Source organism: Stomoxys calcitrans, chromosome 5 (genome assembly GCF_963082655.1).
Source record: "Stomoxys calcitrans chromosome 5, idStoCalc2.1, whole genome shotgun sequence".
Lineage (NCBI taxonomy): Eukaryota > Metazoa > Arthropoda > Insecta > Diptera > Muscidae > Stomoxys > Stomoxys calcitrans.
The window spans coordinates 28,143,577-28,160,856 of NC_081556.1; the positions used below are offsets into that span (position 1 = coordinate 28,143,577).

General features: G+C 35.4%; 1 protein-coding gene across 6 annotated transcripts in view; it reads left to right on the forward strand.

The window, feature by feature from the left end:
• Positions 1–17,280, forward strand: part of LOC106092188 (uncharacterized) — an 87,759-nt gene that overhangs the window by 42,323 nt on the left and 28,156 nt on the right. For 4 of the 6 annotated variants that reach the window (XR_001222117.2, XM_013258963.2, XM_059368896.1 and 1 more), the window contains 6 exons: positions 11,219–11,750; positions 13,521–13,859; positions 13,961–14,109; positions 14,185–14,352; positions 14,445–14,755; positions 14,852–15,343. Coding sequence is in view for 5 of the 6 variants with exons in the window: in XM_013258963.2 (XP_013114417.2) it covers positions 11,304–11,750; positions 13,521–13,859; positions 13,961–14,109; positions 14,185–14,352; positions 14,445–14,755; positions 14,852–15,343 (1,906 nt within the window). In the remaining variant the exon portion in view is untranslated. The remainder of the gene's footprint in view (positions 1–11,218; positions 11,751–13,520; positions 13,860–13,960; positions 14,110–14,184; positions 14,353–14,444; positions 14,756–14,851; positions 15,344–17,280) is intronic. The other 2 variants (XM_013258961.2, XM_013258962.2) reach the window with 2 other exon arrangements.

Here is a 17,280-nt window from a genome sequence, read left to right on the forward strand (position 1 = left end):
AATTTGCATGACATAAATATAAGGGAAAGAGTGGCACAGGGCACGCCACAGGAAGGCATTTTATCACCAATCCTGAGTGTGACTACCAGAAATACTGATGCTGACTGAGGGGGATTTGAACCCTCTGCTACGAAGAGGATGTTATAATACTTCTAAGTGGTAAGGATCCGAATCAGCTATGCAGATGACATACGGCTGGGCTAGACCTAGGGATCTCGATGTTAACCCAGAGAAGACTGAAATCTGCAGGTTCACAAGGAAGACGAAGGTGGGCCAATTTGACGCACGATGTCGATATCCAACAAGGTCAATTTCTAAGGAGTGAACCTGGCCAGAAAACTGAACTGGAAGTGTCACATTCGGTATCTTACCGAAAAGGCTCACAGATGTTGGCACTATGTGGACGACCGTAGGCTCGAAATGGGGTCTCAATCCGCCTAAGTAGTTCGCTGGACTATAATCTGGTACGTACAACCGGCTGCCTTGGGATTACAGGTGCAGAGGACATGTTGTCTTGGCATAGGCTCTAGAGAATATTCCAAATATCCGACCCATTACTACTATGAGACTTAAGTCGATGGGAGAATAGATATATGATAGGTCGCGGTATAATCGAGACGACGGTAGGATATCTGGAAGGAATGGGAGAGGTTTCCGATCGGATACCTGAGACGACACTTGAGATCGATTGCGAGTTCTGCTACCGTCTAGAGCACTGGAGACTATTCTAAATATCTAACCCATAGGCATACAGATGAAGTGTGAGGCAGCCATTGTTACTATGAAACTTAAGTCGATGGGGGGATGGATAGAGGATAGGAGCAGGTCATACCATCGCAGTATAATCGAGACGACAATAGGATACTTGGAAAGAATGGAAGAGGTTTCCGATCGGATAGCTGAAACTACACATCAGGTCGAGTGCGAGGCACTGCTGCCTGCGGCACAGCCTTGATTGCCGGAACTTTGGTACGGAACAGTAAACTGGCAATTAAGGATATAACGACCAGACGGTAAGGTCACGAACAGTCTTGAAGTGCAAGAAGAAGCTTAACGCCTTCTCTATGGATGACATCATCCGCATTATTTGGGAGGGGAAGGAAGGGGGAATGTTTGTCGAGGTTTCTTTTTTAGTATTTAAAGCGCACATAGTACTGGCACCGGTCTTACCACACTTTCAGTGAATCAGGTGAACTTTTATGGATTCTATTCATAGGTCTTCTATATAGTGACCAACATCTCTGAGATTCCTGCTTCGCGCGTCCCTTAATGTGGTATTTTCAATAAGTTTTCTATGTAAGATCACTTCCCTCTCAGTTATCTAACTCTATAAGTTCCTAGTTAAAATACAGATCTCCGTCTGAGTAGATGTACTGAGAGCTATCGTAATTTGTCGGTAATTCGCAGAATTATATGCCTTATACCTTTTGGGGATCGGCTGAACGGACGATTTCCGCATACTTGAAGGGATGCTTAGTGGACGAGAAAGTGTCAAAGAACATTTTCATAGTAAAAGTGCAGATGGGATTAATGTACGTGTATCGCAAGATGTCCCTTTTAACTGCAGGCAAATTTAAATAACATATCTATATTTTTTGGGGGAGTGTTTTATAAATCTGGGAAATGGCTAACTTCTGAGCTTTAGTTAAGACTTTGACTTTAGCTATGCTATAATCTAAAGTTGTCTCGAAATCGAACCATAAATAATTATATATAACATATTTTAATTCTAGACACGGTAATCTAAGAAAACTTAAGACAAAAATAGTATGGAAAGATTGACATTATTTATTGACATAAATTACAAAATGAAAGGACTTCCATATTATTTTAATAATATTTACTCTTGACAAAAACGTGTCATGTTTCAACAAAGTTTTTCTAAGTAAACACCAAAATGTTTGTCATTCTCAGCTCCTTGGTGTTAAGATATCCTGTGGTAAGAAACATAGAACAGTAAACTCTGAAAGCAAATATTTACATGACTTTAAATAATGTTGGGATTTCTTATTTATATACATAGATGTGCCCATTGAGCGAATTGATAAGAAAAGATAATTCTAAAACTTGCAGTTTAATTTTTCCTTTACTTCAAACAATCATAACCTTTTTTTCATTCTCTCTCAATTATTTTGTTTGAAGAGAGACAAAAAATAAGCATTTGTTCCTTGCCCAGTCATGGTGTGTAGTGCTCATGTATTTAGTACTGGCTCCTTTAATTCTCATTGCAACTCATTTCTATGAGAGAGATTAAGGAGATTGTGTACTTTATGAGTGTGTGTGTGTGCGTGCGTGTGTTTTCACAATTCCTTTTGGTTGAGCGATTCGCCTAGCTAGAGGCTTTCGTTTGTCATTACTTCGACATTGTGTGTTCGTTAACAGCCGAATACCAGCTTCTGTGTATGTGCGTCATGTATCTGTATCTGTAAGTGTGTCTGTATACTTCTTGCTGCAGTGGCTCTTGTCGCTGCGACGCCAGGATTTTAAATTTCAGTTTACGCTCAGATCTCAGGCACGTAGCCTCGCTACAAAACACGTAACGCATAAACTTTTTAAAAAAATTAAATTACATTAATTAAAAAAATAATAATTCACAAATACACACTCAGAAACCAAATATTACATTTAATACTAAAAAACGTGTCTAGTTGATTTAATCTATCTAATATTCCATGATAAAGCCCGAGAATAGTGCGAAACCTTAGAATACAAAGGAAGAAAAAAAAACGACGTAGAAAACACACCCTAAACCAAACCAAAAAGGATAATAAAGGATATTGTTTAGTTTCTCAAACACAAAAAATGTTGCAGGACAACATTAAAATGGATTAAACACCCCCTTAAAAATAAAAACAAACAACACCTTTTTCCCCATAAACCAAAGAAAACTCAATCTTCGAAAATTTTGTTCACATAAATAAAGAATTTGTGAAAATTAAAATAAAAAAAGTTTTACATGAAATACCAAAAAATACCAAGGCTGGTGCAATAAAAAAAAACCCAAAGCGAAAAACCTCGCCTTTACACAAGTTTCCTCCTATCATACAGGAAATAAGGATAATAAAAATTGTAGCAAAAAAAGCACTAAGAAATTAAAAAAAAAATAAAAATGGCGTATAAAAATATTTTAAATATCTGCAGCGATGGAAAGCAGTGAAAAAATATATACCTATGCTTGCAAAAAATTCTTCTCAACAAAAACTACATAATTTATGTGCAATAAAAATACAAAAACATCTGCAATTACATAAAAAACCAGAAGCTGCATTGAAATCACCAAGCAAGACATACAAAAACACACACACATACACATGATACGGCCATCCTTCTTATACTGTCATTATCATCATCGCCAAATACGCCAAACTTGCTCGGCTCTGGCCCTACGACGACAGTAGTGACCGTTATATGGAGTTTTCTCTATACTGCTCCTCACTTAACTCCTCGCAAAGGATATACAACAATTTTCTAATTCCTGCTACTACTGCCAAAGTTGTGTGAGTGCGTTTTTCATTTACGACTTTTTTTTGCTATCCTCTACTACACGCTTTTCTTTGATTCTCTTAATGCCTTGAGTTGTATGTATTTTTCACATTACTAACGGTTATATTCTTTTGTTTTGTTTCCTTTTGTGTAAATTGTATGTCTGGTTTCTACTATCGTTCTCTCTCTCTCTCCCTCTCTTTGTCTCACTTGTTTATCGAACTCTTATATTAATGTTTTTGCGCTAATAAAGCGTTGCCACCTTTTTGTTAGAGTTACGAGAAAAGGATTTTCAAAAAAATAAATTGAGCAGAGTGTTTGCTGGAGAATATTTAACTTCATAGAAAAATTTCAGACTTTCCATTAATAAGTCCATTCATTATCAAATGATAAACTAAACATAGCATAAAACAAATGAAGGCTATCAAAAAGATCAACTCCGAAAAAAATGACCGGATTGAAAACCACAATCTGGCGTTTAATCCGAAGTTCATTGCCCCATAATAATGATGGACATATTTGTGTTGTTCTATAACACACTATAGCACGTTTGAATTCGTCGGTAAAAACGAGGTTCCTTATCATCGAACTACACTTCAATGGGACAAAATTCATTCTGGTTTTGAATACAATTTTCAACTTCATTGCCACTACAAAGTGTATGAACTGAAGAATATGATGGAGTCTATGAACTGAAGAATACGATGTATAAAATAGTGGAATGATAATTAATATTTTGTGGGCGGGATTTGTACTAGAGCTCTAGCGTATCTAAAATATGAATTGTTTGTGTCCAGAACCTTAATTTGACACCATTGTGGAATTTATAGAACCTTAAAGGATTCGTAACCGTACAAAATTTTAGTGTTAAGAATTTTTTTATTTATTAGTGGATAGTAATACCGTTTAGACCACCGCGAAATATTGTTCTTCGACCCTATAAAGAATCGGGTTTTCCAATTTATGAATGAAACTCGACTTCGTACACATGGCCACCGCGGACACATTTGCATCAGTCAATATGTTGGACCCAATTTTCCCATGACTCGGCCACAAATTTCAGCCGAAATGATAGCTATTTCCCGTTCAATGTTGGCTCTGAGTTCTTCCAACTTCGTCGTCTTGTTGGCCTAGTCACCGACTACGAATTTCGGTAGTAAGTTTTTTTTTTATGATTTGCAGACGTTATGCTGTTTTGGAAAACATCTCAACCATTCACACCAGTTGAAATGTTTTGCAAATTTAATTTTTAAACACTTTAACACAAATTTCATGATTATTATTGTTAAGATTTATTGCCTCTTGTTCTGCTGCAAAATTTTTATTTGTTTAATGATTTTTTAAGAAGAAATTTGATGTTTATTTTTTGACATTTGAGGTCCGTGTATATTTGATACAATTTAGGCATTTATTTGAGCTTACATGCTTTGAATGACTCGTTTTGGTGGCCAACGGGTCGTTTTCCCCTTATAAATTGTAAAGGAAAAACAACTCGTTTTCAGAGAATTATAAAGAGAAAATAAGAGTGCGTTTACAAATTAAATGCAAAGTTGTTGAAAACCCCTTTATATATGTACTTGATCGTCTCGACATTCTGAATCTATCTAGCAATGACCCAATCACGATAGTCTTCAATGCCTAAAGCTAGCCACAGGAGTTTTCAGAGATACTTCTTATTGATGTCGGTAGTTGGGATTGCAAATGGGCCATATAGGTTTAGAGTTGGATATAGCGTCCACATAAAGTCGTCCTTCGACTTTAATTCTTGAGCCTCTAAAAGCTGTAATTATTATCCAATTGGGAAAAAATTTTGCACGCAATGTTCTGTTACGACTTCCAATTTGATGTCTTTTATATCCGATCAAAATCGGTCCATATAAGTATAAGTAAAATAGTAGCGACATGTCGCTGCGCCAATACAAATTTCAATGATGTTGCCTTTGTTGTGTGTTGTTGTTTGACTTTGTTTGTGTTCTGGCAAAGAATAGAGTCGTTTCGATTTCGCAATAATTAAATAGGCATTTTCACAGCGAATGAAGTCAGTCTAGGCTTTACTCGTAATCTACTTCCGAGGCTAGGCTATATTCGAAACATACTTCCGGCCAGTACTTTTAGGCCGGTTTTCGTCTTGGGCCGACTCCCTAGGTACTTGGAGACAATTTTAATTATAAATTCGTACTCTACTCCCGAACACCTTCCATTTAAGTTCCATATTGTCCCTATCGGTTCACTTTTGATTTTTGGTGGTGGTAGGGAGTAAGAGAGAGTTTTGGGCGATGGTGTTTGGAGTAAGAGGGAGCGTCCGTCGTCGGTTCATCCGTTTTTGAGTCTATACTGAACAAACATACCCAAATTCTTTAATATATGTATATAGATAGTCTGATTAGCTGCCTTAAAGACCGATCTCCCGATTAGCCTTCTACGGCTACCAGAAGCTTAAAATGTTGCCTGGTTTGGCAGAAATTTGCCCACCAACTATGTTTATTTTGTGTAAATTTTTAGCAGGATCAACAGTAGTGGGTTTCCAAGATTCAGCCTGGTCGTTGCACGTTTTTACTTGTTGTTAGATTAGTTTATTCCCTTAGACAATTTGTATTCCATTGTGATACTACAATAATGGCAGACCAAGACTTTTGTTGGGGATTGAACTTACAACTTTAGCACTAGTAATATGAGCTCATAAATCAAAGCTACCGAGACGTTCTAAAAATTTAAAAAGTTTGACATCCTCACCGTGTCAGATTAATCTGCAAATGTGAAGGTCTATTAAGTTATGTACTCATTGTTTACTATTGTTAAACCAACACGCTACCAGGATTCACTGAATAAGGTTTAGCCAAGCGATCAGCCGACATAAAATTTTTTAATTTTTGGCAGTACTTGGCATTGAGTATGTCAACTTGTTCTCTTTTTACATTCATTTTTTGTTTACTATTTCTCCTATTTGATAATATTTTCATCGGAAGATTTGACATCGTTAATGAAGTTCATGGTGCTAATGCACCTTCTATTAGTGAATCCTGTACGACTACCTGGACGCTATAGTTGGGGGGAAAAGGTTAATGCTCATCTGTATTGTCGGAACAAAAATTCCAAACGGCTCAAACCATTAAATATGTGAAGAAGCAAGCATTAAAAAAAATAAACAAAAACATACGACACGGAGTTCAGACATCGTTCAGAACTCCTTTCGAACTGTCGAAAAAATTAAAAAAAAACCCATACGACAGGATGTTCAGAATTCTTTCAGAACTGTCGTAACAAAAATTCCTACAAACCAGGCCCAGAACTCAAAAAACTCCTTCCGAACTGTCGGAAGAAAAACTCAAAAAATCCATACAAAAACATGGTTAGACATTGTTCAGAATTTTTTCAGAACTGTGAGAACAAAAATTCGATTAGAATGCCGAACAGAATTCGAAACCAACTCGTTAAGATCTTGTCTTGTTTAGATTTGTCTGATATTAGACATTTGGTTCGCGGGGATGCAACTCTGATGGCTACGCTCTCAGTCACAACCTTCAATTGTTATTTGATGGGAGACAGTTTGAAATCCCAAAAATACTAATTTTTGTTTTTTTATATCGCAGAAGATGATTTTATGTCAACCAATTCTTTCTTTATCAGTTATGTCAATTGAGCGCAAGTCAGATGTACTACCCTGTTGTTCATTGCAAAAATATAAAAAAATCAACGCTCAATTGAGAACGAATGGTGTCAATATCTATAATAAGCCTTGTTCAATATATAGTTAGGTTAGTTTAGGTTGAAAAAAGGATGCGGAATTAATCCGACCCATGTCACTTTGGGCATACACCTAAGCCAGTAGTCTTCTTGTTGTGCACTCTAAATACAAAAATGTAGCCTCGAAAATAATTGTCCAATTTATAAATAAAATAAGCAAAACCTGTGTGAGCATAGAAGCCAAGTAAAATTTATTAAGATTTGTGCATAAATAATTGGTTTTAATTTTATGCTGCCATTCACAATAGAGGATTTCTGTGCGTGGCCACACTTATTTGTAAAAAACACAACATGGCAATCCTGATGACAGTTTTTCTGCATTTCCCGCATTTTAAGCACACTACTTGCGATATGGTAACATTACTTTGTCACTTCGCTTTCGACCATGCCATAGTAAATTTTTTGGCAATTACATGCCGTTTGATTCTTCTTGCTACACTTCGAAACTATTTTTATGCGTCTAGATCTACTGCACTTCTTCAATTTCTGGTAACTTTTCTCGTAATTGCTTAATTTGGTAATTTTTTTTAAGTTTCTAAACTCAAGTTATCAAAACTTCAAAACGGTGGCAATACTCAATAGTTGTATGCTCTCTTTCTCATATAACTTATAAATTTCATCGTACAATTTTGCATGGAGCTCACTATTTGTCTCTCTCTCTCTTTTCATTCTGCTGAGTTTTGTTTGTTTTTATTCATTGTATGCGAATTTATTTTATTTGATACTCTTTTTTCTCTATTCGTCATCATCTACCATATCCCATTATACATACATACACAGTATTATACATACATACACATGTACATAGTTTACAAAGGAGAACGAAAAACTTTATTGTTTGCTTTTATTTGAAGCAAAGGACACTGCCGAACAGTGCGACCGGGTGGTTGGGTACAGTTTTCTGCGTAGCAAATTATCCTTATAATTCTTTGTTATACACACGTATATTATGTAGGTATGTATGTGGTACATACATACGTTCCTTGGTGCGTATTTGTGTATATGCATTCACATCCTACGTCGTTATACATAATACAATTTATATTTGTATATCGTTTTTTTTGTTATTTTTATTGGTACGTGATCTTTTTAATGTGCATTTACACATACATACATAGTTATGTATGTATAAGACTTAACGATATAACGGTTACATTGGTAAACTTTTCTTCATCAGCCACAGTTTCTTAAAGTTGTGTGTTTGATGATGCCGTATTCCCGAACAGCGGAGAGTGAGAGTGCTTCAATTAAATGTGATTTAGGTTGTGTGTGCTTGTTTTGATTTATGGTTGGTCCGTTCCTCTCTCGCATGATTCATTGTTTGGTATGGTATTGTCCTTGCGTCTTCCATTTATTTCTCTGTCTTAAACCATTTGGGATAAAATTAAAAGATTTCAACAAAAAAAAAAACGGATTAACCGCATTTATTTACTTCGCCTAGGCTTTGAATGTCACAAAAAAGGTTTTGATGATTCATTTCGTCAATATAATGGAATGCTACATCATAGCTTTTGTGATAACATACTAATAGAAAAAAAACAAAAGGAAAATTGATTTATGTAAATAATTGCTACTATAAAAACTGAAATATGAAAAAAATTATGATTTGATTAAATTTTTATTTTTTTTTCAAAATTTGAATAATTATTAAATTTTTTGAAGAAAAATTACAAATTTAATCAAATCATAAAATTTGTTTCCCTTCTTCAATTTTTATAGAAGCAATTACTCAAAAGCTCAACGTGCTTATTCTCTTTTGGGCTCAAAAAATGCATTGACATGCAAATTTTCGTAACCGGTACCATGATCGAAAATTTCGCTTGCATTTACGCAGCTCAAATGAAATTTTCTTTGAGTAACAGGGTGACATAATAGGCTTTGGCAATTTTTTTTTCAACTACGAATGAAAATGTATGTTTAAAAAACTCCATGCAACATGAAATAAAGTTTTTGAAAATAAAAACGATTGACTACAGCACATATGTACTTTATTAGCCAAAAATGATTAAAATTCGTCCAAAATTTGTCGTTATCTTGTATTCTACACAGCCATTTTTCAGTGGCGACATAAATGTCTTGGTTGTATCCGAAAATTTCGCTAGAGTAACACACTCAGCTTAAGGTGGGCATTAAGTTCAGTTCTCACAGTGAAACTCCATATGAAAATTGTTAAAACCTTTTTTAATTTGGGCCAACATGATAAAAAAAGAAAAGGAACATCAGTTGTTAGCTAATATAGATTTGTGACTTTTATTTTTTGTGAAAAGACCACGCAAACAACACAATTTACCAAAATAGTGCTAGTGGTAAAATATATGAAGTTGTACAATTATAAGTTATGAATAAATTTCAAAACTCTGATTACGCTTAAATTGAAAATTGATAAAATGTTCAATCCCATGAGCACAATTTTTAAAATTGCATATAAATTTATTCGTTTTAAGGGGAAAAACAAGCTTGTGTGTATTTAACTCATAAATAAATCCCTAGAGGGCACAGCATTCACATTATTGTATTTCGTACAGAGCAACAAGCATAAAAATTAACACCGGTATTCACGAAACTTATATAGATATAAAATAGGTTTATTTGATAAAACTTCGTTTATAGAACTGTCAAATAAACATATTTGTAGTCCTCATTAAGTTTCGTGAAAACGGCCATAAGGCTATAATGCACTATAATAATAGTTAATATTTTGTTGGTTATCCTTTTGGTTTTATGACCGCATTTAGACGTCTTGGCAGAAATTCGACTAGTTTGGATGTTTACATGGGAGATATTTCAGCCCATGCCGTTTTAGGGCCCTTCACGTTTCTAAAGTCGCACTTTTGTATTTTTTCTTAGTTGACCACAAATTGTCAATTGCATTGAGATTCGAGTGGTATTTTGAGATATTTCGGAAAGTTATATACAATCTAAAGTCTAAAATCTAGCGCGGCATGTTTGGGATCTTTGTCCTTTTGAAAGATAAAATTCCGTGACATGCACTCTGCACTCTGTTTCAAGTTTTGCTTCAAAATTGTGTATAATGGATGTTACACTACTCTTATAGACATTTTAATGTAATTTTTTTTAATGATCGATTTAAACATTTGCATTCTTGAATTTCAAAAATCCTCGTTCAATAATTCACAATAAAGAGATTTCAAACGATTTTACCTGTTCGCGTATGCTGTAGATCGGCCGCTGAATTAATGTAATTTCCATACTAATTTCATTGCATTGCATTTTAAAATTGTCTTCTCTGATGCAATTTATATGATTTTCTGGGCAACATTAAAATCATTCTTCTTATTCTGTGTTTCTCCTATGCTCGCATACTTGATAGAAATGTGAGACTTAAAAGGCATAGCAAGGCCCCAAGCGTATGCACTCACTGCTAGGTTGCCTTTTGATCCTTTTCATAATCCCTTTTCATTGTTTGCTCGCACAAAAACAACAACAACGTATATATTTTGTTTGTCTAGTCCATCCAAACCACTAGGCTTGAATTGTGTTTGACATTGTAAATACAATGAACTGGGAAAAAAGATCGTTAACGAGGAGCAGCTGCTGTTTGCTTGAGCACTCAGTTGTCTGCCTCTTATTGCTTTAGGAGGCGTAAATGTAAGCATATAACGAAACAAATTCTCAACAAAGTAAACCGAAACGAAAGTACTAGCAGCTGCTGTAAAATGTCAGTTGTTCAAAGCTGGAATTAAAATACTACATACTTAAAAATGTTTCTGTGAAAATTAGGTAAGACCTTGCCACTATAAAGTTAAGCAGGTCACAGAATACAATACCTACTTATGGTAGAGCTCATCAATAAAGAAATATTTACCTGAATATGTTGTGCAGAGATTTTTTCTTGATTTAGGTATATGAAACATTGCATTGCTTTAAAAGATTTCGTTTGGTCGTCGTACTCTCTCCGTTGCTAGAGTTGCCAATTAAATATTTATGTGTTTGATTTCTTCTTCCACTTTTTTCTCTCTCTCAATTGCAGATTTTATAAATTAATTACCCATGCCAAATGAAATCCTTGTGACTTGAGGATTTTTATTCTAATTTTACTTTAAAAACGCAAACAAATGAAAATGCAAAAAATGTCCTCGTCTGATGTACCACGAATTATGGTATTTCGACCTACATGGGAGGAGTTCAAAGATTTTCCCAAATACGTTGCCTATATGGAATCTCAAGGTGCTCACAAAGCTGGTCTGGCCAAGGTGGTACCGCCACCCGAATGGGTACCTCGGAAACAGGGTTACGATGATCTAGACGCACTGAAAATAACAATACCTGCACCGATATGCCAAGTTGTCACTGGTAAACAGGGCCTCTATCAACAAATCAATATACAAAAGAAACCATTGACGGTAAAACAATTTAGTGAATTGGCAAATACCGAGCGTTATTGTGCGCCGAAACATTTCGATTATGAGGATTTGGAGCGAAAGTATTGGAAAAATATCACATATGTGGCACCCATATACGGTGCTGATGTTAGTGGGAGTATAACAGATACAGACCAAGATGTAAGTTATGCGCTTAAAAGATAGCAAAAGTGAGAGGATGAATGCATAGAGACAAAGCAAGTAATTGGCAAGATGGTGTAATGGTATAAAAAGAATAAAAAAATAAAAAAAATTTCATTCACAATAGGTCCATTAACAACATGTTAATTCACAATAGTGATGTAAAGCACTGTCCTACAGAGAAGTTGAGATAAAACAGAAAAACATAAAATCGAAGAGGGTTTCCAATATTTTGATTAAAAAAAAAAACCTACTTAGAAGATCATATAGTTAAAGTTGACATATATTGGTCAAATAGCATTTAAAACGCATATTTATAAAAAAAGAAAATATTAAGGTATTTAAGCAAGATTTGACAATAGAGAAAAAAATCCATTTTATTGCAAATTTTGTCAGTAATCAAAAAGAATCGAATAAGAAGCTTGCCTCGGCCAAACTTCCAAACCAAAAAATACCTTTTTTCATTAATCTCCCAAAGGAGAGCTACGGGCTGTTTCATCAGGAGAATGAATATTACTGGAATGAAATGCTTTATTGATTACAGAAAAGAAATTGCCAGACACGCAGGCGGATCATATAAAGATCAAACACACCATTTGTAGACGTTTTGGTGGTTAGTTTGGTTACCATTATCAACACTATCGTGCTTTCTCTGTCCCCCTCAGGCAATTTATTTTTCGTAATAAATAACACCTTTCATTCCAGTGATATTCATTTTCGTGGTCGAACAGTCCGTAGCTCCCCTTTGGGGGAAATAGATGAAATCAAATGACAGGCCAAATCGGCAAACATTAAAAATAGAAAAAATATAAATTGGTATATCTCCGACACCAGAAGAGATATTTTGGGCCACAAGCCAATTTTTTTTTGTAGGCTAGCCAATAACAAATCGGACCACAAATAAAGATTTGGCAGACTATACAAACTTTTGAAAGTCCGAGGTAACCAACATTATGAGCAGATTTTTTACTAGTTGTAATCGTTACAGGGCCCGACTTACCGCATACGTGATCGCGTGCTCTTTTGTATCGAATGCGAATTCATCTTGTATTTAAATGATATTATACCACTTGTATAGTCATTTTAATGTCAAATAAATTATGAATGATTTGAACATTCGCGTTCCTAAATTTCAAAATATTCTCGTTAAATAAAGAAATGCATAAATCACAATAGAGAGGTTTCCAACGATTTTGCTCGTCGACTTATGTGGTGATTCGATATGCATAGTGCAAAAAAAAAACAACAATTTTATCAATTATGGTCTGAGTTGGCATTATCGTTTGCTAATGCAAAAAAATCAAAAAGTAAAGTGAAGTGGTGTATAAGATTTGTATTGGTTGACATTAACTGAATTGTATTTAGTAAGAACAATTTTAGATTTTATTTAGGTTCATAGGCCTTACAATAGCTAGTTTTCAAAGCCTTATAAATGAAAAAGTCGTTTCCTCAAAACAGCTTTATAACTGACCTACACAATTCACAATAGAGATTGACTGGCAATATGCCTTCCGTTGTTTTCAATATTTTGTAAAAAAAACATGCTATGGCAACCCTAAAAATAACAATAAACTAACAATTTACATTTTGTCACAGAAAGGTTGATTTTTTATCATTTCACGATATATTTCCAAGTTTGGACCAGCCTCTTGCATTTATATAATTGCTGTCCTTCCTTGCTGCATTGTCTCTATGATAACCCTTGCACCTTGCTCATCACACCAATGCTATTGTGCTCAGCATTTTTCTTCTTAATAATTCTCTCAATAGAGTTGGAACATAAATCGTTTGGGCACCATACTTGATTATGTAAATGAAGACTATGGCATTCAAATCGATGGCGTAAATACAGCATATTTATATTTTGGGATGTGGAAGACAACATTTGCTTGGCACACCGAAGATATGGATTTGTATTCCATAAACTATTTGCACTTTGGTGCTCCCAAGACTTGGTATGCTGTACCACCAGAACATGGACGCAAATTAGAAAAGGTTGCCAATCAGTATTTTCCAGCCAGCTATAAGAATTGCAATGCCTATTTGAGGCATAAAATGACTTTGATAAGTCCACAGATTCTAAAGCAACACGATGTGCCCGTTAATAAGGTGAGGAGCTTTAATTATTAAAGGAGCTGCATACGACGCTCATGTTTATCATGTCTTTCTATTGGGTCAACTTATATGGAATTGTGTCTCCTTTTTATTAGATAACCCAAGAAAAGGGTGAAATAATGATAACATTTCCATTTGGCTATCATGCCGGTTTTAATCATGGCTTTAACTGTGCCGAATCGACAAATTTTGCAATGGAACGTTGGATTGAATATGGCAAAAGGGCCGTACAGTGTACCTGCAGGTTAGAAGTCGCTTTCGTGTTTTTTTCCAAAGAGGTTCGCCCTCTTAATAACTCCCCCAAAACTCCTTGTTGTAGCAATGATATGGTAAAAATCTCCATGGACACATTTGTGAAACGTTTTCAACCGGACCGTTATCAGGCCTGGCTGGAGGGCACCGATTATGGCCAACATCCCGAGGATCCGCCCAATGCCATTGTCCCTGCCCCTTTGCCCAATCATGTGGATGTTATGTGCAATAAAAAGTATGCTATAATTTTGAAAATTGCATGTGTCAATCCTAACTCGTTGTTTGTTTTTCTTTGCCTCGCTCGCATGCATTGCGTGCCCCCTTTAGTAATGGGGGTACTGATGATGACGATTTACCTTTACATATCTTACAAAGAATGAAAAAGCAATGCAATCCTACAAAAACAAAGTCATTTAAGGAACGCAATCCTGACTTGGATTTGGACGAGATCCAACAGAATCCCAATATACCGGATGATATTAAGGCCGTACTAAAGGAGAGTGTCTTGACTTTGGAAGCAGATGAGGAAGAACCAGCAATTGTGGGTGATGAAGTGGAAACAGCAGTACCAGATATGAGTCTACAAAGTCCTGCCCATTTTAAAACGAAAAAGGAACTCTTAGCTTATATAGATGATGGTAGGCATAGGCTATAGGCTATATTTTGTTTAGTTGAGCAAGTTGTGTCGTATACGGATGCTCTATTCTGATGTTTTTATTTTTCCTATCTATTAGATGAAGATGATGAGGAAGAACGAAATTTTAAGAAACGTAGGAATAAACGTAAAACCGACGCTGAATACGATGATGATTGGTTGGCCTCAAAACGACGCACATCCACTTCACGTAACAGCAGTAAAGGCCGCAGTCCACGTGGCAAAGACAAAACAAAAGATGATCGTTCAATATCACCAGCCTCGTCCACATCGTCCTCAACGACGACAACGGGTAAGGGTGACCGAAGACGAACAAATTCTAAAACCGAAAAATCCACAGTTACAACACCCGGAAAATCGCCACGCAAAACACCGGTGAAGAAAAAGAAAAATGAGGAGAAAACATTGTCATCGGCTTCTACAAGCCCTGTATGTTTCAATATGTCATCGACATTTAATGGATCAGGAACAACATTGGCCAAATCGGAAACAATAACAACAACAGCAACAACCAGCGCTTTGGCATCATCATCAACATCAGCAGCATCATGTGGTAATGGCATAGGAGGAGGTGAGAGCTTATTGAAAGCCTCCGATTGATAGTGTGATTGGAATTTGTGTTTCCTTTCAAAAAAAGAAAAAAACTCCAGTGACCAAAGAAAAGATATAGAAAACGATTTGGAACATTCTAAGCTTTTTATAATCACATTATCATGATAGCATCCCACAAAAACCACCACCACCACTACCACTACCACCATGAACATCACATCTCCCAACCATCCATTTCTTATACCATTCTGTATAAAAAAAAACATGTCCACAATCAGTTTCTCCACTCCTGTGTAATTAACATATTAACGCCCCTTCATATTTAATTACACATTTAACTCCTTCGTGTATGTCCAATTTTCTTTCATCTCTAAAATCACTATCGTGCTGTTATGTATATGTAGCTAACACTTTACCCTCATTTCATATTAGCTATTAGATATATTTCTTGATTAGTTTGTTTTATATTGTTTTGTTTTTATTTTTTTTTATAAATTATTGCATGATTTCTTGTTAAGTAATTTTTACTAAGTTTTTTTTTTTTTTTTTTTTTTTTGGAAAGATGCATTTCTCTATTCATTTCAGTTGTGTGTAAACGGAAGACTATATAAAACTCCGTTTAATGATTTCATTTTGGGAAATATATCTTGAACTTATAAAGTCATTGATTCTCCAACAGCTCTTTGGTAGAGCTGGCAAAATATCGATGACACTATCGGTATTTTATTTTTTGTCAGAATATCGATTTTTTTGCAAAAATTGAACAAAAATAAGCGATCCGACACTAAATGTAACCTATAAGATACATTGCACCTATAGAGGGCCTAATTATCATCCAATTGAGCTAGAATTTTGTACTATGATTTCTTTCATGACTTCGATCTCTTGATTTTTATTTCTCATTTTCGATTGAAATATAGGTTATGGCAAATTAACGATTGTATCAATACTATCGATATATCGAAAATATTGAATGTTGCGATTATCGATAGTTTGCCATCTACTCTTTAGAGTAGAAAAAAAGCAAGATAAAGGCATTTAATTCGATCAGATACCCACCACCTCTGGTATATATAAACATTTCTGAACCTATAGCAGCTATATCGAAATATGGTCCAATCTGGACAAAACTCACAAAAACGCCACAATTTACTGTTCAAATTTAAGCAATATCGGGTAATAAATGAGTCTTATAGGGGTTCAATACCGTAAATCGGGAGATCGATACTTATAGTAGTTATATCAAATATGATCCGATCAGCACCATACTTGAGGAGGTGTAGGTGTTTAGCATAGCTCACTCCATTTAATCTCAGCAAAATCGACCTTCAATCTGGTGATCTGTCTTTATGAGGGCTATACCCAACAATTGTTCGATCTTAACCGTACTTAACACAAACGTCAAAGGGCCGAACAGCTCACTGTGTTAAATTTTAGAGAAATTTTTCTATTTCGAGGTTACTTTTTTAGTATTTAGAGCGCATAAGAAGCCGATAACTGGCTTAGTTGTAAATCCATAGTGGCATGGGGCGGATTAATATCTGCACCCTCTTTTAAACCTAACCTAGAAAAATCTGTTAATGAATTCAGTTTTATGAGCCTAAGACGCTAAATCGGGAGATCGGACCAAACCGGGGCTGTATTAAGATACAAACCGGTCGTTACCATATTTAGCACAGATGTTAACACAAATCATTGTGCCAAATTTCAGGAAATCAGATAATAAATGCTGCTTTTATGGTCCTTGGACCTTCAGCGAAATCATCTAATAAATCGGCTTTTATGGGCTTAGGATCTTAAATCGTGAGAACGGTCTATATGGGGGCTATAAACATATATCCAACAATGGTTCGAACTAAACCATACCGAAACGGACGTCGAGTACCGCTTAATTTTTAAAATTTCAGCGAAATCGGATAATAAATTCAGTTTTTATGAGCCTTAGACCCTAAATCG